The following is a 27,405-nucleotide window of genomic DNA, read 5'->3' as shown; positions in this document are numbered from 1 at the left end:
TCCACGTTTGTTCCTCGTTGATTTTGGCATCACAGGGTCTCAGATTACAGGGCGAAAGATCTGCTTTGCCCGTTGCCGGGCCTGTGACCTGGGATCTGAGGGTCAAGCTGGTTCTTTCCCACCTTGGGCAGCATCACCAGACAGCAAGGTTCTGGGGGCCAGGTTATGGCCTCACTGATGCCTGTGCAGCCCCATGGCCTTCTGGTGGTTATACCCCGTGACCCCTCTTGCAGCCCCCATTCCCTTCCCAATGATGCCCTCAGTTGTGGCTTCTACCGAGGTTCTGCTGTGAGGCTACTGGAAACTACAAGACCCAACATGCAACGCTCCTGCTTGAGCCGAGCGGCTCAAGCTGGAGCGTTGCATGCTGGGACTTGTAGTGCCACTGGAGCGTCTAAGGCCAGGCGCGCAGCGTTCGGCTGCTAACCCCTTGATCGCGCCCCTTACACGCGAGTGTCAACGAAAAACCTGCCGGCGTCCAACGGGCCTATCTGCAATTCTAGTGGTCGGATCTCCTGTCAAACAATCCAGGGGGCGGGAGGAAAGAAGATTCGGCTGGTTTCAATTGGTCGTCCCCCTCGCCAGCTCTTCTATTCTATTGGTCGGAACTGCTGAGTGGGCGGAGAAAAGACGAAGCTTGTTTTGATTGCTAGCCAAAAAAGCGTCTGGGCATTCTATTGGCCTTTCACTTAGAGAATTGGGCAGGGCAAAGTGATGAGACTTGGTGATTGGCCGGCTGAAGGGAAGGGTCGCATTCTACTGGTCAATGTCTCTGTCGTTCAATGTGTGGGTGGGGAGAAAGGAAAAGAGTCTGGTTGTGATTGGCCGTTTAAAGCTAGAGCTCTCTTTCACTCACCGGATTTGCTGTCGCTCAGAGAAGTGGGCGGGCCGATGCGCGGGGAGGCCGCTTCTGATTGGTGGGCCCAAGTTTGGCGCCAGCTTCGGGTGTATGCAGAAGGCGAGAGAGCGCGCGCGCGCGCGGGTTGCGCAGCGTTTGTTCCGTACGGGTGACGGGGAGGGTCAGAGCGTGGGGGGGTCGCGCTGACAGCAGGAGCCGCCCGGGTCCGCTCCCACCCCACGCCGGCCTCATGGATCCCGGGCCCCCCAGCCCCGCCCCGCCGAGCTCCCGCCGCCGCCGCCTCCTCCTGCCGCAGCTCCCGGCCGCCGGGCCCGGCGTGGTGAAGTCCCTGTTCCCCGCCGAGCTCTCCCCGGTCTCCGGCCTCAGCCTCACCATGAAGCAGCTGCAGGGACTTGGCTACAGGTGAGACCGGCCGTGCCAGCCCCCTGGTGCCCCCTGCCCTCATGCCCCATCCCCTGCCACCCTCCGAGCCCCCTGGTGCCTCTCACACGGCCCCGCCCCTGCAGCCCCCAGGGCCCCCCTGGTGATGCCTTCCTCTTCCCCCCCATGCCGCCCCCCCAAGAGTCCACCCCTGCAGCCCCCATAGTTCCCCGGCGCCTTTCCCCCCGTGAACCCATAACCTCACCCCTGCAGCCCCCATAGCCCCTCTGGTGCCTGTCCTCCTCCCCCCACGGCTCCCCGGACCCCACCCCAGAGCTGCCTCGTGCCTGCCCCCCCCAGGATTCCCACCCCTGCAGCCCCCATAGCCCCTCTGGTGCCTGTCCTCCTCCCCCCACATGGCTCCCAGGACCCCACCCCAGAGCTGCCTCGTGCCTGCCCCCCCCAGGATTCCCACCCCTGCAGCCCCCATAGCCCCTCTGGTGCCTGTCCTCCTCCCCCCACATGGCTCCCAGGACCCCACCCCAGAGCTGCCTCGTGCCTGCCCCCCCCCAGGATTCCCACCCCTTCAGGCCCCATAGCCCCTCTGGTGCCTGTCCTCCTCCCCCCACGGCTCCCCGGACCCCACCCCAGAGCTGCCTCGTGCCTGCCCCCCCCAGGATTCCCACCCCTGCAGCCCCCATAGCCCCTCTGGTGCCTGTCCTCCTCCCCCCACATGGCTCCCAGGACCCCACCCCAGAGCTGCCTCGTGCCTGCCCCCCCCCAGGATTCCCACCCCTTCAGGCCCCATAGCCCCTCTGGTGCCTGTCCTCCTCCTCCCACATGGCTCCCAGGACCCCACTCCTTCAGCCCCCATAACCTCACCCCTGCAGCCCCCATAGCCCCTCTGGTGCCTGTCCTCCTCCCCCCACGTGGCTCCCAGGACCCCACTCCTTCAGCCCCCATAACCTCACCCCTGCAGCCCCCATAGCCCCTCTGGTGCCTGTCCTCCTCCTCCTCCTCCCCCCACGTGGCTCCCAGGACCCCACCCCAGAGCTGCCTCGTGCCTGCCCCTCCCCCCCCCCCCCCCAGGATTCTCACCCCTGCAGCCCCCATAGTCCCTCTGGTGCCTGTCCTCCTCCACCCACATGGCTCCAAGGACCCCACCCCAGAGCTGCCTCATGCCTCCCCCCCCCCCCAGGATTCCCACCCCTTCAGCCCCCATAACCTCACCCCTGCAGCCCCCATAGCCCCTCTGGTGCCTGTCCTCCTCCCCCCACATGGCTCCCAGGACCCCACCCCAGAGCTGCCTCATGCCTCCCCCCCCAGATTCTCACTCCTTCAGCCCCCATAACCTCTCTGCTGCCTGTCCTCCTCCCCCGACATCGCTCCCAGGACCCCACCCCAGAGCTGTGTCATTCCTGCCCTCCACCCCGCCCCCCCCCGGATCCTCACCCCTTCAGCCCCTATAGCCCCTCTGGTGCCTGTCCTCCCCCCCCACATGGCTCCCAGGACCCCACTCCAGAGCTGCCTTGTGCCTGCCCCCCGCCCCCCGCATAACCTCACCCCTTCAGCCCCCATACCCCTCTAGTGCCTGTTCTCCTCCCCCCACATGGCTCCCAGGACCCCATCCCAGAGCTGCCTCATGCCTGCCCCCCCAGGATTCCCACCCCTTCAGCCCCCATAACCTCACCCCTTCAGCCCCCATAGCCCCTCTGGTGCCTGTCTTCCTCCCCCCACGTGGCTCCCAGGACCCCACCCCAGAGCTGCCTCATGCCTCCCCCCCCGGATTCTCACCCCTTCAGCCCCCATAGCCCCTCTGGTGCCTGTCCTCCTCCTCCTCCCCCCACATGGCTCCCAGGACCCCACCCCAGAGCTGCCTTGTGCCTGCCCCCCCCCCCCCCAGGATTCCCACCCCTTCAGCCCCCATAACCTCACCCCTGCAGCCCCCATAGCCCCTCTGGTGCCTGTCCTCCTCCCCCCACATGGCTCCCAGGACTCCACCCCAAAACTGCCTCATGCCTGGCCCCCCCCAGGATTCCCACCCCTTCAGCCCCCATAACCTCACCCCTGCAGCCCCCATAGCCCCTCTGGTGCCTGTACTCCTCCCCCCACATGGCTCCCAGGACTCCACCCCTGCAGCCTCCATAGTCCCTTGGTGCACATGGGGCTCCCCTTAGACCCCTCTTGTGCCTGCCCCGGGACCTCATCCCTTCAGCCTACATAGTCCCCTTGGTGCCTGCCCCGGGACCCCATCCCTGCAACCTCCATAGCCCCCTGGATCTTGTTGCCCTCCCTCGTATATTGCTCCCAGGACCCCACCCCGCAGCCTCCAGAGCCCCTCTGTGACTGCTTCCATTTGGTCTCTCTAACCCCACCCCTATAGCCCTTCCTGGTGCCTGCCCCATGACCCTGCTCCTGCAGCCTCCCTAGTCTCCTGTTGCCTGTGCACTCTCCCATACATGGCTCCCCGGACTCCACCCCTGCGGCCTCCCAGAGTCACCTTGTGCCTCCTTCCTCCCTGACACACGGCCCTCATGACCCTCCCTCTGCATCCCCAATCCCTGTGAATCCTGGTGGCTACCCATATACAGCCCCTATGACTCCTGGTGTCTGCCCGTCTCCCCAACATATGGCCCCTGATACCCCACCTATGCCACTCCCACATCCCACTGGTGTCTGCCCACTTCCCCAATGTGTATTCCCCCTGAACTTATCCCTGCAACCCCATAGCTTCCTGGTACTGGCCTTCTTGGTGTGCTCTTTTAACACACAGTGCACACATGGTGCCACATGATCTCCATATTATCCATAGTGGCTGCCACCTCCCCCACACATGTGGCCCCCATGACCTGTCCCCCACACAACTCCCAAGCCTTGCAGCTCCCCACCCACTGCTCCTGGTACCTGGGCTCCGAGATCCCTGTAATCCTTCTCCATATGCCACTCCTGCCTCTCTAGTCAACCCCTATCTTGTCCTGGCAATTCTGCCTGGTCCCTACAGCCTTCTCTTCCTCCTCACACAGCCCACATGATCACATCTTAGTAGCCCCTCAGTTCTCCCTGGCTCGTATTTCCATTCTCCAGACACTCTGACCCCTGCAGCCTTCTCTCCCCACCCCCACCCCCGACTCCCCAAACAATACCAGCAGTCCTGTGCACTGGTAATTCCCTGCATTCCACTTTCAATCTTCTTCGCTCAAACCCTGCAGTATATTATACCACATCCTCTCACTTCCCAAAGCCTTCTGAACATGTCCTGTAGCCAGTTGTCCTCAAACTTTTTTACTGGTGACTCCCTTTCACAGAGCAAGACTCTGAGTGGGACCTCCCTTATAAATTAAAAACACTTTTAAAATATATTTAACCCCATTATAAATGCTGGAGGCAAAGCAGGGTTTGGGGTGGAGGCTGACAGCTCGCCCCCCGACCCCCAGTTTGAGAACCCCCTGCTGTAGCCCTTCCTCCACCCCACACCATGTAGCCTCTTACCCATGCCATGCAAAGTCCTCCTCTATTACTGTCTCAATATTTCTGTTCTTTCTCTGCACTGAAATAACTGAGACTGTGAATTAATCATAAAGGGCCAAGTATATCCCTGGTGTAAGCTTGATGTTGATAGTTTACCAGGGATGAATCTGCCCAATATGTTAGTTTGGCCCATTCTGCCCCATTCCCAGAGTTAGGTTTGTACAGGTGCTTACCATGTGTGTTTGAGGGTGGATAATAAGTTGTTGCTCATGGGTCTATGTTGCGTCGTGCAGGATCTTCAGATTTGAACATTTTACAGCCACCACTCAAATGGGACTAGGTTAGAGTCCCTTTGGAGCTCATTAGTACCACTCTTTAACGCAGTTTTGTAAAATGAGCATCAAGGTTGTATAGGCACAAAATCTGCTGATTTCCTCTTCTCTCTGGTGTTGGCAATAATATTGCAAAAATAATGATTTAATCACTAGTCAATAACTACTCATTATGAGCAAAATTCATCCCTATGCATAGGGCAGCACAAGACCAACACAGCATTTAAAACCTACTTAAAACCTGATTTGGGCTGGCGGCCGCGGGGGGAGGAGGAAATAAATGGTATAAAGTTGTTTTTAGATGGCTCTCTGCACAGGGATGAATTATTTTCTCCCACCATTCTCTTCCAGACAACAAAGGAATTAAACGTGAGGTTATTTGGGTTGGGCTGTTTGCCACTATTCTACCTCTTCATGGCTCTTTGATAGACCACATAATACCTATAAATTCATTCCATACAATAGTACTCTATCACACATGCAATGTTGCCAATGCTCACAACGTTATTCCAAGTTTTATGATATTTGGGGTTTATTTCAAAGCCCCAGCTCTTGGAGGCATGAGATTAGAAGAGGATTTCAACTTTAATTGTAAAAAAGGTAGTTTCTAGCTCTGATACATGCAGAGAAAAGCTTAATCTTGATGCAAGTGTCTCTGAATGACATGGAAACCAGAAGGCAAAGAACCCCAAATATATTTATCATGATTTTAGGCCTGATTTTTTAACTCTTGGGGTTAGCAATACTGCATTTGTGCACCTACGATACACCAGTCACTAAAAGAAATGGGGTTTAATTGCTTTAAGGACATTGGTGTAAATCCAGTCCACGTCATTAGGTTGAGTCATGTTGGCAGGAGTGTGCTGAAACTTGTATTACTCCCCGGGGGAATTCTGCAGCAAAAAAATTAAATTCTGTGCACAGTGTTACAAAATTCTGCATATTTTATTTGTCAAAATAACTTAATATAATCACTCTGGTTTCAATTATTTCAGTAATTCACTTAAACTACAATACAATGGATGGAGAATGGGAGTGGGGAGTATTGGAGGAAATCCCCAAACCCCCTGGCCTAACAGTAATGTAACTAGGTTTGACCCTTTATTTCTAGTTATTAGTCAACAAATATATGCATCCATATGCTTAGTGTTACATCAAAGGCAACTGAAGAACAAGTGAGGGCTAGGGAATCAAACTCACAATTTATATTGGCTACTGTCCATCTCCAGAAAGGTCAGTAGCAAACAGTTCATGGACCACATTCTGTTAGAAAAAATTTTCAGTCCAAAAATTAGACCAGTTTTAATCACTAAAGCACCATAAGCTTTTATCAGGCCATACTGTCCCTTACACCACTCTGGCAATGTAAAGGAGCCTTAAATCATTTACACCTGTTTTATACTCCTGGAAGAATTCACAGAAAGAATGGGAACAATTCACTAAGCAGGCAGGTAGCTACATTCTGCCCTCCCTCAGGGGACAGTGCCTATCCCACGCCTAACTCCTCAGAAACACTCTAAAGCCCTGCCCTTCCACGCCAAGCAAGCTGCAATAGCGAGTGAGAGGGACAGAGTGTGTGTGTCTCGCACACAATTGTGTAGCCTCTTCCCCTCAGACAGTGATTTATGTCTCTACTGGCTGCTCCGGATGCCTGAACCAACCTGCCTGCAATGCCGGGGAGAGGCGTGTGACCGCTCTTTTGGCTTCCCCGTCAGAAGTCATTTTTCTGTGGGGAATCAAAGAAATCTGTAAGGGGCATGAATTCTGTGCATGCGCAGTGACGCAGAGTTCCCCAGGAGTATTGTATTGCTCTTACCTGTACTGTCTCTGCTATGGTTATGCAAAACTTCAATCTGCAGGACTGTTTAAACTGGCACCTTTTCCGTTGTCCACTACATAAGCTGATCAAGAGTAACCATTCCAATTTGAGCTCATTTACAGTTTATTTCTGCATTTTAAACCTATTGTGGTGGTTCCTGTCTGAAACATTCAGTAAAATAACTCATTTTCTTAATCTTTACAGTCAGTATGAGAATTCTGTGCAAATGCTGGGAATGAGGAACAGTAACAATCTACAAAGAACAGACTCATCAGAATCTACTGATTCAGGTTACTTTTTAATCCACACATAAGTACTAAGGAATGAAAAAGCTTGACATCCTCTTGCCTTGTATTATAAAGAGCAATTTTCAGGTTTAACAGAAAGCTAATACTGTGTACTTGCATAATTCACTGCAACAATAATTAATCCTAGCAACTCTCCTGAAGCAGGAGGGAGATGGCCCCATTTTATAAAAAAAAGAAAATGTCGAAATGTAAGTACAGATGTTAAGTGGCCTGTCCAGCATCATACAGTAAGTCAGTGGCAGAGCCAGTGTGAAAAATGAGTTCTGGCTCCAATTCACTAGTCTGTTCTGCCTCTCTGTAAACCATTGGCTGGTAAACATAGCTCTCCCGTGTTAGTTTGTGGTTGCTGACAATCAAGAGGTAATTGCTTAATGGTCTAAGCAGTGGGTTTGAAATACCTACACTCCTTGGAATCACAAATTGAGTTCTTAGCAGAATTGACTGTGCTTTTCATCCTTCTGAGGTAGATAAACTGCGTGAATACAATGTAATTTCATGTTGATCTTCTTGACTAATACCTTAAACCATGGTTGCATATTGTGTGCTGTTGGTTGTCCAACTATTGTCCTTGCACCCCAGAGATATGTAGAGCCACTTAAATACAGCTATGTCTAAAACTTGAAGTATTTTTGGATGGGAGGCGCTACATCAATGTAAATATTGTTTAGAGTGATATGATTAACTAATACTACTAAAATCGTGGGGGTTTCATGGTACTCTATTGACACAACCCAGTATAGGGAAACGGCCTTCTCTCTATGTATGTCTTGTCTTGTGTAGTGCCACGACTGTGCGTGGTACTCTAGACTACAGATGGAACCTTTACAGCCTGACACAAAATGAGTAGACCCCAGATCATAGGGGGCAAGGCGGCAATAGGATAAGTCAGGGAGACATGGAGATGTAGCTTGCTTCTACCTACTTTTTGTCAAAGTAGTTCTTTTAAAGCACGGGTCTTTGAAAAAGTGTTCCTAACCTTAAACCTACCAGAAGCAGCTGTATTGCTTTAATGCATCACCTGGCTTTTGTATGTCAATAAGATACTAATTATCTTGCTACCTGGACCATGATTTGTCTTATGAAGGCATTTTTCGGTAGATGACTGTGTGAGATTTGCTAATATTACCTACTTTGTGCAGGGGAGGGGGGTAATAAAAAAGCATGGCTAAAAGCTTGCATATAGGAAACAATCAATTGGCAGGGCTAACCTGCAAAGGAATGGCAATTTATTAGTCTGTGTGGAAAAAGGCCAAAATATTAGTTAAGCTGTGGTTCTAAAGTGGTATGTTCCTTTCTTATGTGACAGTTTCTCATACAGGGCACTATGGTGGGATATTTTTATTCCTCCTTTTCTCACTCACCCCAAAAGCCCAGTATCAAACCATTACCTGTGGTCAGAAGTAGTAGCTGGGTGATACTCAAGGCTGTCTCTCCTGCCTCTTCCCCTCCCCCCTTCCACTCCAGGGATTTCAGTAGGGGATGATTTATCTGGTCTATGACTGGATATGGCTGGTCTATGACTCTCTCTGCATGGCAAAAAGTTGCCCTGCTGAGCAAGTAACTGTAACCTTTTGGGGGGAGAAGATCTAAGACTCCTTGCTAACAGTGCCCTGTACTTTATATTTTCAGTAGTAAAAACATTTTTTTTATCTTTCACAGGCTACTGTCTAGATTTTCCTGATCCCCTGAACTCAGACATTGAGGAAACGTATGTAAAAATGTGCTAAACTTTTGGCATTTTAGACTATACTATTAACTGCTAAATGTGAGCTAATGGGAGGCTTGATCTGAAAATTCCACAGCTAGTACATGTAAAATGAGCTCTTCTCACTTAACCTTCTTGAAGTGTATGTCTTGGCACATTGCAGCTTGAAATTCTAGGTTTTCTATTTCAACAGAATGTGGCCCAGACTGCTTAACAGTCTTATGTCTAAGTTAATGTGTTGCCCAGACCAAAGTATGTACTTCTGAGCACCCTAGACTCTGAGCATCACATTGGTACCTTGCTTAGGAGTCTGAGGGCTACACCTATCTTGCATGTAACTTAGTTTTCATTAAATACTCAGCAATACTATTTGCTTGTACATGTACCTTAACTGATGGCTAACAGCAATTGCTTGTTTTGAGTTTTCCACCTATGGTCAATCAGTTATGTCCTTACCTTGCAGGTAAAGAAGATGATGGTGTTTTGGACACACTTGGTCCACCCTGTCCCATTTCTCACTGAGAAACTCTTGTTTCCATATAGGCTAATCTGCTGTTAATACTATCCTGAATTAGGAAACACTAGCTCTAGTCTCCTTGGGGAAACTGGGGTAGGGAAACTGGGTTTAGTCCTCCAGCCCAGCTCAGACAATAAGTCTCTAGGAAACAAAGAACAAGATGGTCTGCTGTTCTTAAGGCCATGTCTATACATACAGTGCTGTAGTGGGTGTGGTGAAGGTGCTCTATGCAAAAAACACCCTCACAAGCAGTAGAAACTTTGTTGGTGGAAGAAGCTCTCCCATTGACATAGCTCTGTCCACACCAGCGCTTATGCCAGCATAATTTGTCATTCAGGGGAGTGCTTTATTCACACATAATTTATGTCAGCATAAGCTGTAGTGTGGACATAGCCTAAGGTGCACAAGTTTAAAAGCTGGGGACAAGTAGCAGCAACAAACATTCCATGACTTTGAGTTTAAACAACACTAAGTAGTCCAAAGTATTGGATAATGAATTAGCAATAAAAGTAACTAATGTCCTTTGTCTGCCTTTTTTCAGCTTTGAGAAAACAGTTATAGAATCTGGCAGATTTACTAAGTGAGTACAATTCGAATTTTAACTTCCCTTCTTAATTAGTTATCTATTGATCCATTAAATTATGCCACTAGCTAATTCAGTTTTGCAGTGGAAAATCTGAGTTATGTTATCAGTTACTGTTAACAGCTTTTCAGTTTAAATGTTAGAGTAAAATTTGATTCTATTTTTGTCTGTGTTCTCATTGCAGTATTCAGTTACCCATCAGAAGAATACGTTCCCTCCCGGTAAGTGAGGGGGATTTTGGTCTTTCAGGAGTGGCAAAGAGGTTTTCAGTATTAAGCGTTAATGCTACTTGTGCACCCACTTTTTTATTTGCAGATATCCAGCAAAACTCATTAATCTTCCAGTCCCAAGAATCTGGTGTTGCTTGTTGCTTAAAATTAAGATAACAAAGTCATAGGCTATAATCTTGAAATGGATCAAAGTGTAATCTGTTATGTTCTACAAGGCAGCCTGTCACTAGCTTTATGTGGAAGTATCGCATGCTGGGACCTGTTGTCTCCAGGGGCTGCATGTCCATGGCCAGCCCTTGTCTTTAACATAGTTTGTGCCAGTTTGGGTACCGCAGCCCTTACATTCTTGGCAAGCTGTCAGCGTGGCCTCTCAGTTGCCCAAAATTTGGGGAACTGGTTGATATTGAACAGGATATACCCTCTCACTTTTGCAGCAGAAGCTTCTGGGGTCTAGTCCTGCTCTGAAGAGGAGCAACTCAGATTCATTGGATTGTGATGTTTTTCACCTGACTGAAACAGATGACAACAAAGAGAATGTAAGTTTAATTCACTCTACGCATCTCCGAAGTAGTGTAGTATGGGAAGCTATACCCAGGAAGATGTGACTTGTTGTAGTATGGGGCTTGATACATAGGGATAACTCCTTATTTGGGGAGGAGGTTTGTAATGAGTGGCTGATGTGGTGGGTAAAGCCTGTCTTATTATTTTTGGTGAACTGTGGCAGTCTTAAACTTCTCCATGGTTTGTCTTGCAGAATTTGCACTAATCTGGTGCAAAAGCTGACTTTCCACTTTCTGTATTACCATAATGCCTAGGAGCCCCATTGTGCTAGGTACTGTACAAATGCAGAACAAAGCACTTACAGTCTAAGACAAAAGACAACAGACTGATATAGATAGAAAGACATGGGAGTACAAGAGACAGCTAGACAGTGTCGGTCAGCCTGATAGGTAGTGGTCTAGTCTAGCTGTTGTCAAGTTTTTAGGCATTGTGGTAAAGAGCTCTTAAATGGGATTTGAAGGAAAACACTGCAGTGGCTTTGTAGATGTTTAAGAGGGCGGGGGGGGGGCACCCAAGCGTGAGGCGTTGCAAGGGAAAAAGCACAAAGATGCTTGTTTGGAAATTTTAAAAATGGGCAGTGAAGGCTGATATGGGCTGCTTGGAGGCAGGAGTTGACCTGTTAATACTGAATGACAGATGATAGGGTGAGGGCTAGGTTGTGAAGGGTCTTGAACATGGTGACAAGTAGCTTATGTTTCATATGATAGAGAAGAGGGAGCCAGTAGAGGGATTGAGAGAGGGGTGACACGATCAAAGCTGTAAGTTGGAGAATCATCTTTGCAGAAGCATTGTGAATGGATATGAGCCAGGAAACACTATTTGTCAAAGCCAGAAAAAAGGACATTTCAGTAATGAAGATGCAAGCGTGGATGAGAGTTTTATCTATTTGGATGGACAGGAAAGGCCATATCTTAGAGAAGTTATGCAGAAAGAATTGGCAAGACTTAGACATAGCCTTGATGTGAGGCCCTAGAGAAGTCCAAGTCAAAGATGATGCCCATGTTACAGGCATGAGTGACAGGCAGGATGGTGTAGTCATGCACGGTGATTGAGAAGGCAGTTGGGGGAAGAGCTCTGGTTTAGCCATGTTGAGCTTGAGTTGATGGTGAAATGTCCACCAGGAAAACATCAGGCTGAGATTTTAACTTTGGACAAAAGAAGACTGGTCCAGTGCAGAGAGGTAGATCTGAGCCATCAGAATAGAGATGGTATTTGAATTTGTGGATGATATTACCCAGTGATAAGATGTAGAGGGAGATTAAAAGGGAACCAAAGATAGAACCCTCTAGAGCCACAGAAATTGGAAGGTGGATGAGGAGGATCCTCTAAAGGATGTGCTGAAGACATGATTAGAGAGGTAGGAGGGAAAACTAGGAGTGGATAGTCACGGAAGCCAAGAGGGGGCAAGATTTCAAGAGGGGGAGCATGGTTGACTGTGTCAAAGGCAGCTGTCTGGTCAAGGAGGACTGGGTGCAGGTTCTGAGTCTTGGCCAGGAAGACATTGATGAGAGCAGTTTCAGTTGAGTGCAAGGGGCAGAAGCCAGATTGGAGAGGATCTAGGATGGATTTGGAGGAGATGAACTCTGGATGTCGACTGTAAACAGCACATTCAATGAGCTTAGGAATGAAAGAGATGAGAACTGAGACAATAACTGAAGAGTTAAGTTGGGTCAAGGATGAGGTTTTTTTTTAAATGGGAGAGATTAAAGTATGTTTCTTTTGTGAGGGGAAAGAGCCAGAGGAGAGTGAGAGGTTGAGGAGGAATGTAGGTAAGAACTGAGTGGGCGTGAGGGAGATCAGAAAATGGATTGGGGTCACTAGGGCAAGTGGAGGGGTTAGAGGAGGAGAGCAGAGAGAAACATTTGCCTCTCACTGGGGAGAAGGAGAATTATAGGCAGGGACAGGAAGGCAAGGTGAGGGGAGGAGGAAGGTCATGTCACATCTTGTCAGTTTTCTCTTGGAAGAAGTCAGTGAGAACCTGTGCAGAGAATGGAGGGAGGATGGGAGGGTTTGAGGCATGAGTCAAAGGTGGTAGAAAAAGCAGCTGGGATTGTGGGTGTGAGATTCAGTTAAGTTAAAGAATTAGATTTGTCTCGCTAGGAAGATGGCAGAACTGAAGGAGAGAACAAATTTGTAAGAGAGGAAGTCAGCCTGGTCCCAGAATTTCTGCTGAAGATTTTCACAACATGAGAGCAGGAGTGTAGGAAATGGATGTTGAAGGTGAGCCAGAGCTGGAGGTTGGCAGGATAGACCTTGTGATGGGGGAGAAGGACAACAATACTATAAAGAAAAGGGGACTGAGAGCAGATAGACTGGAAGTCACAGTAAGGGCGTGTGAGAGGGCACAGGCTGATGGGTGTGCTGAAAGAGATCAGGTGGTGATTTAAGAGAGGGAACTCCACAACAGAGAGATCGAGGGTCATGCCTCTTGAAGACCAAGTCAAGTGAATGGCCCTTTTGGTGAGTGGGAGAGTTGAACCAAGACTCCAGGTTGAATAAAGAGCTCTAGGTGAAGGATTGTGCAGCTAGAGGGTCAGATGGGTCATCAGCATGGAAGCTGAAGTCACCAAGGATGAGTGGGGGAAATAAGAGAGAAAGCCAAAGTTGAAATTGGAGAGGAAGGCTGATGGGGAGGAGTTGGGTAGATGGTAAATGACAGCGACATAGAAGGATAGAAGAATCAGATTCAGTGATGCTGAAATCGGGGGGGGGGGGGGGGAATCGAAAGTGGCAGTAACTGGAGAGAAGCTCCACCCCCACCAGGGTCTGATCTGTTATGGTTGGGTAAGGGAAGAGCCCTCTGTAAGGCCTAGTCTACACTGGGTGAGGGGATCGATCTAAGGTATGTAACTTCAGCTACGTGAATAATGTAACTGAAGTCGATGTACTTAGATCTACTTACCGTGGTGTCTTCACTGAGGTAAGTCGATGGCTGACCCTCCCTCATCAACTCCGCCTGCGCCTGTTACCCTGGTGGAGTACCGGAGTTGAGGGGAGAGTGCTCAGCTAGACACGATAAATCGACCCCCACTGGATCGATCTCTGCCCCTCTATCCAGCCGGTAATGTAGACAAGCCCTAAGAGCGCAGCTACAGAGGCAGCATCAGATGAAGGGTTCTGGGAGAGCCAGAAGCTGGAGGGAGAGATATGAAGAGGTTGTGAATGACAGATCTTGTTAGGGAGACACAGTGGGCGCAACAGTATGTTGTTGGGATTAACTTCTGTTGATGGAAGGGACAAGCTTTGCTTCACAGATCTTTTTAGAGCTGGAATGGGTATTCAACAGACAGCAAAAGGAAGGAGATGGGTGTGAGGGTAAGAATGGTGGCATGCAACGGGACAGGTGTGGGGGTGGGGATAGGAGGAGGGCCCCCCGCTGGGGCAAATGTCACCAGTAGTGAGGGGGAGGAGGTGGATGTGAGACCTATATTCTGATGAAAGAAAGGGGGAGATTGGGTGGGTGGGAACTGTAGAGAGGTGAGGGTAACTGGAAAGGGAAGATGGATGCTCCCTAATTCTTGTGCCCTATTAAAATGGAGGATTTTTCTAGGACCACTTCAGCTCTTTGCTAGGTATGTTCCTATCTCGAAACTAGTCTGTGGGGGATGGGCCCTAACCTTATTAGGGCATCCTACCTTCACTGAGGATCTAGAGTCCAAACCTACTACCTTGTCATCCCTCTTACTTTCAAGGCTTTCCCTTACTGGCTCACCAGACAATTGCCCTGTCAGGTTGTAATTATCAAACTGTAAACATCTGTGATTTCATTAAACTGAGTGAGTAAATCTTTAAGGAACTTGATTAAGGAACTTGTCTGGGGCTATTGAGTCCAACTCCATTACAGACCAACTAGCTGTGAATTCGATCAATGAAGAAATCTTACAAGGACTCAGATTTCTACAGAAATCTATCTATCATTCTCAGGAGTAATGGGAGGAGGGCGCAGCTTGTCGCACAACAGCAAGTTCATTCTAGTGATTTAGGCACAGATCTGGCTGCCTTTGAAATGATTAGACAAGACTCTTGCTGGAAAGTTTGATAGGTGCAGGGCTGATAGTTGACTGTAAAGGATACTCTGAGAAAGCGAATCTAATTCTCCTATATTAATCACTATTATAACAACTTTCCTTTGGAAATGCACATATGCTGAAAGATTTACTTACTCCCTTGGACTGCAGGGAGTTGAGTCCAAGAGGGGCTGTAAAATTTCTGTGCAATGGGCCCTTCAACCTCTAAGCTTCGTTGGTTTGATAAAATGCTTGTCTTGCTCCCTTTCATTAAGGAGTCCTTTGAGTTTAAGAAGCCAACCAGGCCCGCTTCTCGTAGTTGTCTGCGTGTCCGTTCCCTTGAAGATGGAAAAGATGGTTTTGGGCAAAGACAGAACTCTGCCCCAGCTCGGATGGTATGTATCAGGCTGTCCTTGGCAACGAACCCTCTGCCTAGCCGTAGGCTTGCTTGGTTCTAGGAGAAAAAGCACACTGAAGCGGTGGTCCGGAGACATGATGCTCTGGGAGTGGGGGAGGGAAGAAGCACCGACTACTTTCTGCATCTTTATTGATAACACACTGAGCTGGAAAAAAGTCCACCCAGCTTTCAGGCTTTAAAGCTGGGAAAAATCTCATTGTACCCTGAATATGGGAGATCAACTAGGGGTGTTACCAAAACACCACAAGTAGTTATTGACTATAATCCTTCATGAAACTTGAGCTAAACTGCAATAAGTCAAGTGAGCGTGGATGTCTAACAAAGCATGGATTGGATTAATCTTTTTATTATGTTGCTGGTTCTGCAGTGAAGCAGACAGCTGTGTTGAAATTTAGATGCGTTTAAAAGAATAAAATTGCATTTATAATATAGGGATGAAGTACTATTCTATGGCAAGTTCTGTTGCTTGGCCAAGAAAGGGGCCAAGACCACTATATAGAAGCAGGGAACTGGGGACTCTGGTTTTCATCTACTACTTAACTATGGTGATCCCTCTTCTTTCTGAAAGTCTCCTGGCTGCATGCACAAAACCTGGAGACTTGGGTAACCTCCTGATACTGAGACCTCCTCTGTCTGCACCATCCTGGAAGTGAGCTCCTCTTTGCAAACATGCTGGATTGTATAATTTTCCAGAATGCAGGATTATCCCTTAATGAAAAACTAGCAGTGAAGTTTTTCACTATTCTGCTGGCCAAATAACAGTGCCAGAGCCAGGTTTGGAGCTGCCTAAGCCAGTTGATGAATAGGTGGGGTGACCATGTGAACAACTCCTGTAAATCCATTTCAAGGAATGGCACTGCCTTAGCTGCTAGAACCAGTGTTCCTAGTCATCTAGAAGGGAGACCATAGTGTCATGCTGTCTGGAGTGGTTCACAATTGTGAGTGCCAATCTCAGGTCAGAAAATAGGGCAGACACCCCAAACTGGTGATATATTCTATAATTAGATTTCACAAAGACAGTAACAAAAGTGCACTCCTGGATCACTATACCAGTGTTACCATGGACCCACAGACTGTCCCTTTAGACCTTTCAGCCTGTTTGCCACCCAGACAAACTGATCTTAGTGATAAAAGGTTATTAAAACCAAAAATCACACCACGTCAGGTTCCTTGCAACCCCAAAGGATCAGTCACTTACCCCAAGTCAATGGATACTCTCTATGTCACACCAAAGACAACGCTGGCAGCCAGTTTCTCTAGTAAACTAACTAAAGATTCATTAGCTAAGAAAAATAAATTGTTATTGAGAGGTTAAAGCAGGTAAAATACATTAACAGGTGAGTCTAAGTTTGTAAGTCCAAAATGATAGCAAAGATGTAGTAATCTGCTAGTTTTCCATAAATCTCTCAAGGTTACCCAGAATAACTTTGGGGATCTCTCTCTTGCATCTGGAATGCTTCCCTGTGATTGTCCAAATAGTTCAGAGACAGTCTCATTCCCTGGATCCATTCTTATAGCTCCTTTCCACTGAAAGCCATCTGGCAAGTGTTTTCATTCACAGCATGGACTTCTGCTTTGTTGACTAAATGCATACTGAGTCTGTGAATTTCCATTGTGGAACATAATGACCCATGCTTTGAAGTTAGCAACCTTCTTCATTTGTATTTCCAAAGCTCCAATTGCATTTGATGGGTAAACTTAATTACCAGGATATACGCTATGTAAATTATAATGTAATGGCACATAACAATCCTTCATTAGTTTTCATGAAGTTTACACATCAAGTAAATTCTCATCTTAATACTAACACTCACTTTTGATCTATGATTAATTAAGTACAGGAATATACAAATGTAACGTGATAGCAATCAACAGGGTATTGATAGGTGAAAACAATACCTATTAACACATCAGTGAATTGGTCTGTGCATACTAGTACATTTAACATTTCTTTGATATTCACACACAAGTGAATTGGCCTATGACTCTGACCTGCTGGCCTGTCAGTGTCACACACAATCCCCAGAATAAAGGGCTGGATGGAGGCTGCCATTCAACCAAAATGTCTTCTTTCCAGTTTCCCACTGGTGAAGCCCCTGAAGGTGACTTGGGAAACTATAGGCCTGCTTTCATGCAGCAATCATCTCTAACTTCCCCTGACACTGAGGAAGAAGATGATGGATTCCTAGATATATTGGATGGGGAGGACTTGAAGGTACGTGAAAGGGGAGTGGTTGATTTATGCTTGCAGGGGACAGCATTCCTGTGTCTGTACTGAACACTTATTTAGAAGTAATGTGTATACATAATGTCCTGAGTGCAGACTCTTGATGCAGGTTTTTAAGTGACCATAGTAGTGTAAATTCTAGTTAAGCCTTGTAGGGCCATCAACAATCTGTTAATGGTATTTGTCCAGGGTGAACATCTATGTTGAGTAACTACAATAAGTAAGATAGAACAATAGAATTCTTTCATCACAAGTGGCAAAAAGTTGGTAATTGCAGATGATCCTCCAAGAAGACTTAATGCTGTAGACCATGTCTACACTACAGACCTTACAGCAGCACAGCTGTACGGTTTCCCATGTAGCCACTCTGTGCTGGCGGGAGAGAGTTCTCCCACCGGCATAATTAAACCACCCCAAAGTGGTGGTAGCTATGTCGGCGGGAGAACGTCTCCTGCTGACAGCACTGTCCACACGGGTGCTTTTGTCAGTGAAACTTATGTCCGTCGTGGGGGTGGGTTTTTTCATACTCCTGACCGACAAGTGTTTTACTGACAAAAGTGCTAGCATAAACATAGCTGTAGTCTTTTCCACTTCTTATTGCCTTTCATAGAATTACAAAAATGTTATGCTTCTGCTTCTAACAGTAGACTGTAGACCTTGTCACTTCAGTTCCTCACCAGCAGACAGTAGCAGTTAAATGGAGACAATTTGCTGCTGTTCCTATGTTGATGATAAAATACTCACATTGCAATTTACTGGGGAATGCCCAGGAAATAGTGGGAAGGAAAAAATCTGTCTACAGTGGGGTATTTAATGGAGAAGCCATATTTCTGGGGATGGAGTCATGATTGGTAAGCCCAGAATTGGATGTACCTTCTTTGCAATCCTTTGCTTAAACAGGATGCTGTTCCTATTTGAATGCATGAGAGCAGGAGACTCTTAAAGTTGTAAAGTAACATTTTTAAAAACCATAAATGGATTTTTTGTTAAATGAATCAATTGCTGTAACTTCCCTTACAACAGCTTTAAGACTCTGTCTTTCCAGTATCCTAGTCTTCATCAGAGTGGAGTTCCTGCTAATCTAAGAATTACCAGATAAATGGTAGTTCCCACAGTAGCGAATGAATAAGTAATCCCAGAGAACTGTTCTGCCACCTGCATTAAATTTAAATGCCTGCTTGAGCTGTGCAAAAGCCTTAGACATGTTGTGTAATCACTGTCCATGATAAAATGTGGTTCTCCTGAAATGTGATAGAACTTTCTGCTTCCTCAGAACAATGAAGAGATGCCATCTGGTGTGGCAAGCCTTTGGACGGCTCCACTGGTCATGAGAAAAGCAGACAACTACGTAAGTGTCCCATCCCAACATAATGAAACTTGCATCTCTTTCAAAAGGCCATCTAGACCATTGAAATTCCTTATTAAATACAGATTAAATCATTACTCTTAGTTGGCATCCCTCATACACTCAAGCCATACATTTGCTAATATGGCTTTCGAAAACTGCCCTTGAGACAAGTGACCATAATTGCGACATTGAGCCTGTACCTCTCGGGATCCAGGGCATGGTAGTCCCTACGTGTTTGCTCTTAACCTTAGCCTGCCTAATGACTAGAGGGTTCTGTCTTTGTAGCATTTGGAAACAGTAGGACAGTGTCTATAGGATTTAAAGCTTCAGCAATTTGAGAGAGATGTCCAAAGTTTGCATCCTAAACAGAGTCTTACAAATGTCTCTCCAACCCATTCTGCGTACACCCATCTGTAATGCCTCCAGCCACCATCTTTTAAGGCTGAAGTCTGGATTCCCTTCACAGTCCATCAACTCAGTTCTGTAATCTGCCAGAGGATTTGCTGTCAAGCTCTACAACACACTCCCTCACCCGAAGGGCAGAGCATGTGTCTCTTGTAGTGTTCCCCAAACTCGGGTAAACCTGCATAGCAAGAGACCAACATTGGGACCTAAGATCCCTACAAACCGCATGGCGCAGCAGCATTTGTAATGCTGCGCAGGCACTCAGGGAACCCGCCAAGCTGGGACCTGCCGTGGCCAGGGGGGCACCCCTCTCCCAGCCCCAACTGCTGGGGGAGGGGCACTCATAGGCGCCGACTTCCCCGCTAGCCAGGAGTACTCGACGCCCCCCCAAGTTCTTACCCCCGCTCTGCCCTGTCCCGCCTCTTCCTCACCTCCTCCCTCAAGTGCGCCCCATCGCTGCTCCTCTCCCTCCCTTCCTACATGTGGCGAAACAGCTATTCGAAGCAGGTGGGAGGTGCTGGGAGTGAGAGGGAGGAGTTTGTCAGTGGGGCTGCCAGCAGGTGGGAGGTGCTGGGGGGAGGGGGAGCTAGGCTGCCAGTGGGTGCTTATGTGTAGCACCCGTTTAACTTTTTTCTTTGTGGGTGCTCCAGCCCTGGACCTGCTAGGGGAGGGTTGGCCCGAACATAGCCCTGGCCCGGACCTGCCATGGCCTAGGTGCCCCTTCCTTCTCCCCCCCCCCCCCCCCCAAGCCCCAACTCAGCCGTCTGGGACCTGCTGCTGCCGGGGGAGGGGCACCTATCCCATGGCCCCGGGGAGAGGGGGTTCTCGCTCCCTGCCGTAGCCCCGGAGCACACTTCTGCACCCTAAATCCCTCATCCCCAGCCCCACCTCAGAGCCTGCACCCCCACCTGGAGCCCTCACCCCCCACACATGCCAACCCTCTGCCCCAGCCCTGAGCCCCCTTCCACACTCCGAACCCCTCAGCCCCATCCCCACCACATGAATTTTATGTGCACCAATATGAAGGTCATGTGTCACACATCACCTCCATATTGGTGCACATAAAATTCATTCTGTACATGAAAAATTAAAAAAAATTAGGGAGAACAGTGATTAGGACCCAGGTTTCTTGCATGGCAACTAAATATATGGCCCAGTATTGAAGTTAAAAGAGGTCAGCTGGCTGTGGCACCAAATTATGTCTCAGCTACTTTGTGGTGACGGTCCAACACCCACTCATGCTCTAATGAAATCTTCTATAAACATGTTTGCAGGAAACTTTAAGTTTGAGACTGATCTAGACTTTAACCTCATCCTTGGCTGGGGGGAGTGTCTAATTTTTCTCTGCTTCTTTTCCAGATTAAACGGTGCAGATTGTTTGGATCACCATCTCTGCCCAGTGGTGTGGCTAGGTCTGCCCTGAAAAGAATGGAAAGGTCCCAAGAAGAGACCTCTCCAGGAAACAGCAAAAGGAGGAGAAATGTGCCTGGAACACCTTCTGAAGAAGCAATGGTTGGTGGCTTAATATCTAATGTTAACCCTTGTCTAATCAGTTTTATTTTGTGAGGCTAGGTATCCAATTCTTTTATAAATTATAATAAGGATGTTCAAGAGAACAATGATCTTCCAGGTAGATAACTGTTCGTCTGACAAGCTGTAGTCTCTTAATGCATGATGTTAGAGGATGGGTTAGGTGGGCTTAAGCTCAGGTCTTCCATTGTGATCCCAAGTGAAAATAAATGTGAGGGTGTGACAGGCCAGGATTTAGGTGTTCTATGATATATACCAATTGATGTTAGTGTCCACTCTTGGTGAAGTGCATTGATTCTCTGTGGGAAAGGATAATAGGCCATTGTTACTCAGCAATCTTCTCTAACTGTTGTTGCTGTAGAGTCTGAAACTAATTAGAACTCAGTCATCCTCAGAGATTGAGAGCATTTTGGACAGTGACCAAAGGAATCTTATTGGCGATTTCTCAAAGGTAACATTGATTTTTTTTTAATAGCATCTTTGTGTGTCAAACTAACCCAAGTCAGGTTCTCTCTTGCTCCAACAGTGCATGTCTGAGTGCTCTATAAATGCTAAGCACTAAAGTACTTTAACAATCATTTACTAATTAACTCCTCACCCTTGTGAGGTATTCTCAATCCTTTCCCACAATATTCATAATTCTCTAACTCCCTACAAACTGTTAAAATTGCATCCATTTTCCCTCTGCCTCTTTAGATTGTAAGGTCTTGTGGGTGGGTGGAGTTTTAGAGACTGGCTGCTATGTCAGTGTGGGCAGCCACAAACCATGACACACATGGAGGACTGCAAAATGACTCAACTTCCTGGAAGTCTTCGTGCCTTGACTATTGTTAAGAACGCTGTGGCTTGGCTTGACCAGATTGCCTATGCCAAATTAATAATAAAATAAATAATGGGCAGGTGCCTCTGCTGATCTATGAGTGTCTAGTTATACTAGTGGGTGCTATAAAATCAATAATTAGACATTCTGTAACTGAGATGTATGGTTTACACTGTCATAAATGGGATTTCCTCAGTCTGAGTTAGCCTTTGTTTTCTTTTTTAGGATTACCTTTTCCACACTGTAGATGGGAAGCATCAAGATTTAAAATATATTGACCCAGAAATGGTATGTATCCCAGCAGCAATAAGAAACTGCTTTTTACAAGGAAGCAAACTCATGTAGCACATAAGATAAACTCCTGAAATCTTCTTTTTCTGTGCAGATTGTATCTGTGCTGACTGGGAAGTTTGCAAGCTTCATTAAGGAGTGTGTGATAATTGACTGCAGATATCCATATGAATATGAGGGAGGCCATATCAAGGTACAGTGACCCTGCAGGAGAAATGTATAGGTGTCTGATGTATGGCTACCCTTTGGGCAAATCAGGGAGCACTGGGAAGTATCTTTAAAGATGCTCATTCTTAACTATTCATGAGAAAATCCAAGGGAAGGCTGGCTGCTGAGGGCTTTTTTTTTCTTTTCTTTTGTTGCCCCTTCAGGTTAAGGAGATGGTGTCTGATCTTGTATTTAAAATTATATTACAGCCCTGCCCAAAGTCCCCAAACACAATTGGGACCATGTTGTGCTGTGTGCTGTACAAACTGTTTAGGACTAAGCTCACTCTTCGTGATCTCTGGATTAGCTTTCCCTCTGAAGGGAGGAACACTCAGCTCTCCTTGGCTGGAAGCAGGGAGTTCCTTAATGGGAGGTGTAGGGCAATTGTAGAGGACTGGCTGTACACTTGTTTCTCTGTAGAAGAATCAGAATGTTAGGGTACCTATTGTCTCTCAGGAAACGGATATTAAAAACTTCCGTAGCTTAATCGGACATTCAGTTTACTTGAACTAAATGTTAATATTCTAGCTGTAGAAGAAATGACCTTATTCTCTTACACAAGCTTTGACATGTGAGCACTTATTCTGAAGGGTGCTGCTTGAGTAAGCTGGCTAGTTTGAAAAAGCAGTTCAACAGAGCCCTGTGCTTTGAGGTGGAAGGCTAAATCCTACCGATGTTGTGCAGTCACCCAAGTGACCACAAGAACGGGAGCTGTTCCAGCAGAGAGTACTGCTCTCCAAGGAGTGTAAACAGCAAAGCAAACTGCGCTCAACAAGAAGATAGAAGTGACTTTGTTACATCTCCCCTCCTAACTTGTGCTGTATGCTCAGTTGCGACTCTGCCTTCCCAGGGTGCTGTAAACCTCCACATGGAAGAGGATGTGGAGGATTTCCTGCTGAAGAAGCCTATCATGCCATCAGAGAACAAACGAGTAATAATAGTATTCCACTGTGAGTTCTCCTCAGAGCGGGGTCCCCGAATGTGAGTATCTGAGCATGGTCCTACCTATACTGGGATTGGAATCCCACAGCTGTGCTAGTGACACAGTTGTTACTAGTAAGCTTTTGAAGGTGGCTTAAGACTTTAGATAGCAGCGTGTCAACCGCTTACGCAATTTACTGTAGTAGGCGCTGGCTCTGTCGTTCCTGATAGACAACTAGTTTTCAGAATTTGTCAGACAGTACAGCAATTGTTTCTAACAGGTGGTAGCTGGCTGCTGTACTCTGTTCTTGGAGTATCGGGAGGCACAGGTTAGGAATGTGGTTTGCGCAAATATAACTTAGGTTTGTAGGTTTTAACCTCTGTCCCTATTACAGGTGCCGGTTTGTGAGAGAGAGAGACAGACTGGGGAACGAGTACCCCAACCTGCATTATCCAGAGCTCTATGTGCTAAAGGGGGGCTATAAGGACTTCTTCTTAAGATGCCAAGTAAGGATCGCTCATTTATTAACTTCTCATTGCCCTTTTGTTTTCACTCTTCACAACAGGGATAACATTGAACAAATGCCTCTCTCTCCAGCTAAATTCAGCTATAGGGCTTAAACTGTGCTTCTGAACAGATGAAGAGTATTTCACTGCACTATACTTGATTCTTGCTCTTTTGTACATAGTGGTCTTGCTGTGCTACAAGACTAGATTGATTGCTATGATTAACTTGCCATTTGAGGAGTTTTTGCAATAAAGGTTGTGACCGGGGTCCTAGTGGGGGCCAGCTGTGGTCACTCAATTAGGGTGAACTGCAAAGAATGAGGCAGCCAAACCCCCAAAAGCTGGTGGATATTCCAATACTTAGATTCACCAAGCCAGCATAAAACAGCTTCTTTATTACCTTACTGGTTACTCAGAAGTCCAAACAACACAGTTCCCTTAAAGTGATCCAGCCTCAGGCCTCCTTCCAGGTACCCAGGTCAAATATGATTTCTGAAAATCTTATTTCATCATATAAAAGAAAAGGTTCTAACGATCCCAAAGGATCGGGCACATCACCTCCCAGGTTAATGAATGTTTCAGATCTTACCCAAATACATGCTGCAGCCAGTTCTTATTAACTAAACTAAAATTTATTAAAAAAACGAGAGAGAGAGTATGGTTAAAAAATCAATATACATACAGACATGAGTTCAATCCATCGAGGTTCAGATTCATAGCAGAGTTGGTGAGCTTTGTAGTTGCAAAGAGTTCCTATAGAATTCAGTTCATAGGTCATAGTCCAATGTCCAAATCTCTCATTCAGGGCATACCAGCATAACTGGGACCTCAGTCTTGCGACTTAAACTTCCCCTGATGAAGCTTAAGCAGATCTGGGATGACAGAATAGGATCCAAAGATCTTTTGTACAATTCCATGTCTTTTGACAAGCTGGAGTTCTTCAGGGAACAAAAGGTAATTAGGATGACTTTGAAGGAGGTCCATCACCAGTACTTAGCTATACAAGTTAACATAAGGCCATTTGCTTGTTCCTCCCCCATTCACAGTATATTTCAAAGAGAGATGAATACCAAGATATCCCATGTTTACAATTTGTTTAAATATCAGAATACAGCATAGACAGGGACTGTTGATTACATTGTGGACCCTACTCATACATATATAAATATACAAAACACAAACATTATCTCCCCACATGTCTTTTGAGGGTTATTCATTATGCAGGATATTCAACCCTTTCTAGCCATGCGTCACAAAGGCTCTTGCCTAAACCCTCTCCACACCTCAAAGCTACCTATTATAGTCACTCTGGCACTCACCAATGTCTCTTGGATGAGGTATAAAATTGACCTTTTGTAGTTTTAAAATCCATGATATTCTTCATGAAAGCAAGAACAAAGGAGAAACATGGGTTTGTCATTGTCTGACGCTGTATGATGATCAAAAGCTTGAGTTTTTTCCCATAGATTCTCAGCTCGTTTTTACATTAGAAATATCAGAAATGTCAAATCTGGTCTTTGCTGGGGCTCTTCAGTGTATGCTCAGCCCTTATTTTGAAGGGTGATATTAAATCTCTTAGCGCTTTTTCTGCCTTAGTGCATTTAAAAGTTTGAGTAAAAATTGCTTTCCATCTCAATCAGGTTCCATTTCTTTGGTGCCACGCCCTTATTCTACTAGTTCTCCAGCTAGCTCGCCATACCATTCCAGCATAGGCAAGGAGAGTTCTTTTAAAAATAAAAAAGTAAACCAACCGTGCTCCCTTCCCACCTTCCTAGCCTTTCTATTGCAAATAAATCCATTTCTTTGTATTTTGTAAGTTCCACTTAAGACTGGTGTCCTAGCCAAATTTCCCCTACACTCACAGGGTGGACACTGTTTCTCTTTCCTAAATGGCTGTGTAGTATTGCTGTGCTCTGTTGGTTTCACTGGTGGGAAGAGTGTTTCTTGGTAAGAGGCTTTCGGATGGGAACAATGTGAACATAAGGTTGTCAGCTCTCTCAAAGCCGGGCCATCTTCAGGAGAAAGATGTCAAGTAGAGCTGAATGATGAGTTCAGTTTGTGAATGTTGACTTAAACCACCTTAACCAGTTGTTAAATTGCAATTTGGGTCCTGGATCTAGATGCCACAGTGATAGGATGGTTGGGTAGTTGTATGGAAGGTTGTAAGCATGAGCTTGTTTGCTTGGGACCTGGGGTCTGACAGGGTTCAGATAGGAATGTCATTTGTACATGAAGCAATGACAAATTGATGTGAAACCAGCTTTTCTTTCCTAGAACTATTGTGAACCCCAAAGCTACCGCCCCATGCACCATGAGGACTTTAAGGAAGACTTGAAAAGGTTCCGCACGAAAAGTAGAACATGGGCAGGTGAGAAGAGCAAAAGGGAACTGTACAGTCGCCTGAAGAAACTCTAAGAGCTGTATTGATGGGCAGCAGAAGACTGCTCACCATGTAGGAAAACTGAAGTGGGAGGGGAGAAGAGTGTATCTGTTCCTTGGTCATGATTATCATGCACCAACTCACTCCATGGACAACTTTGCATTCTTGTCAGTCTTGCTGGAAGTGATAAGAGAAACAATATGGAACAATTGTATTCACCATGCTGCTCCTGTTGACCTAGTGATCTGCATGCTGACTGCAAAGATGACTTTTCTGTATGCCTTCCACAACATGGTTCATGGAAATGGATTCTCTTCTATGGCATACATAGAAACAGCTACCCAACAGCCTACTGTAGGTGGGGTGGCTTGAGCTGGCATGTGCTGTGTAAGTGTTAATGGTGAGATTATTTTAGTGCCTGTTTTAAAACTATGCCTTATTTTATTATTTAAGTACAGTCGAATGAAGCTAATACCACTGCAGGCGAGTCATCTGGATTGCACTGAGACCTAATTTCTGCTAACAGGCAACCCCTACCGTGGCGTTCTCAAGTCTTTCCTTTCAGCTGCAGCTCTGATTGGTTTTTGTTGGCAGTGTAACACACTGTAGTGAAGTGGGATGGGGAGTGGTGCTTCTCTGAGGCTTTTCACACAACTAAAATGCAACACCTACAGGAAGCCTACTGACAGTATAACGGGAAACTGCTCGTTGTACAGATATCATGTGCTTTTAATTTATTCTGTGATCTAGGTTGCTTTATTTTATATTTTAACTTCAGGAACTTCTCCTTAGCTGCTTCATTAAATCTGAAGGAACCATCATTTCAAAGTGGGCAGAATTACTGCCAGTTCCCATAAACCAGAGAACAGGTTGCTTCTGATGAACTCTGAAATGCCAGGCGGCAAACCTGATTATGTATTTAGCGTTGCCAAATTGAGCAGTGATGGAGCAGCATATTGCTGCTTCTTTCAGTTCTAGGTATGATCATGGTTTACATCGGGAAGAGAACCTGGCTATGTGGAATCATGCTTATCCTGTCATTTGCAAGTTGATTTGCTTCTCAGTGAAACTTCAGCCACCTCCCGCTGTGCAGCTGTTCTAAAACTGCTTCAGCAGCTGTGGATTTTTAACTTCAGGTGTTTACAACTGGTTTGTTGGAAGGACAAAGCAAGAGAGGAGCCTACAGCCAATGAGCTTTCACCATCAGTAGATAGTTGATGCTGGTAAAAGGAAAAACTTTCAAAGGCCGGCTTTGTGTTCTCCAGTTAAATAAAGAGCTAAATCCTAGAAATTAGCTCCCCAAAGCAGAGGATCCCGTGGCAAGAGATTGTGCCAGTGTTAAACCTGTTCTAGTTGCTTCTTTGGCAACATGTAAAGCATGTCTAGCAAATGCTAAAGCAGTCTAATGCGGGGGCAGGCAAACTGTTTGGCGTGAGGGCCACATCGGGTTCCAAAATTGTATGGAGGGCTGGTTAGGGGAGGCTGTCTCCCCCCAGACAGCTAGGCGTGGCCCAGCTCCTATCCAGCCCCCCACTTCTTGCCCCCTGATGGCCCCCCCGGGACTCCTGCCCCATCCACCACTCCCTGTCCCCTGACCACCCC

General features: G+C 46.8%; 1 protein-coding gene across 3 annotated transcripts; it reads left to right on the top strand.

The window, feature by feature from the left end:
• The first annotated feature begins 1,088 nt into the window (after positions 1–1,088).
• On the top strand, positions 1,089–27,405 carry CDC25A (cell division cycle 25A). Of its 3 annotated transcripts, XM_074946538.1 has the most exons (16): positions 1,089–1,261; positions 7,043–7,128; positions 8,806–8,854; positions 9,910–9,948; positions 10,136–10,172; positions 10,616–10,717; positions 15,025–15,144; positions 17,245–17,382; positions 18,668–18,742; positions 20,507–20,659; positions 21,039–21,128; positions 21,723–21,785; positions 21,883–21,981; positions 22,846–22,976; positions 23,312–23,423; positions 25,698–27,405. In XM_074946538.1, exons 1-16 carry the CDS (start codon positions 1,089–1,091, stop codon positions 25,836–25,838), a joined length of 1,608 nt encoding a protein of 535 aa, XP_074802639.1. In that variant the 3' UTR covers positions 25,839–27,405. The 3 variants fall into 3 exon arrangements, with proteins under 3 accessions (XP_074802639.1, XP_074802638.1, XP_074802640.1); XM_074946537.1 differs by lacking the exon at positions 1,089–1,261 and having other exon boundaries at positions 6,773–7,128; XM_074946539.1 differs by lacking the exons at positions 1,089–1,261; positions 15,025–15,144; positions 17,245–17,382 and having other exon boundaries at positions 6,773–7,128.

The sequence above is a fragment of the Natator depressus genome, chromosome 2 (genome assembly GCF_965152275.1).
Source record: "Natator depressus isolate rNatDep1 chromosome 2, rNatDep2.hap1, whole genome shotgun sequence".
NCBI classification, from domain to species: Eukaryota; Metazoa; Chordata; order Testudines; family Cheloniidae; genus Natator; species Natator depressus.
This window is presented reverse-complemented; position numbering and strand designations above follow the sequence as displayed.

Coding starts and splice junctions, on each gene's coding strand:
- CDC25A (XM_074946537.1), top strand. CDS start 6,852: ATGGTTATGCAAAACTTCAATCTGCAGGACTGTTTAAACTGGCACCTT. Junction 10,173..10,615: donor GAAGAATACGTTCCCTCCCG/GTAAGTGAGGGG, acceptor TCACTTTTGCAG/CAGAAGCTTCTGGGGTCTAG. Junction 18,743..20,506: donor TGAGAAAAGCAGACAACTAC/GTAAGTGTCCCA, acceptor CTTCTTTTCCAG/ATTAAACGGTGCAGATTGTT.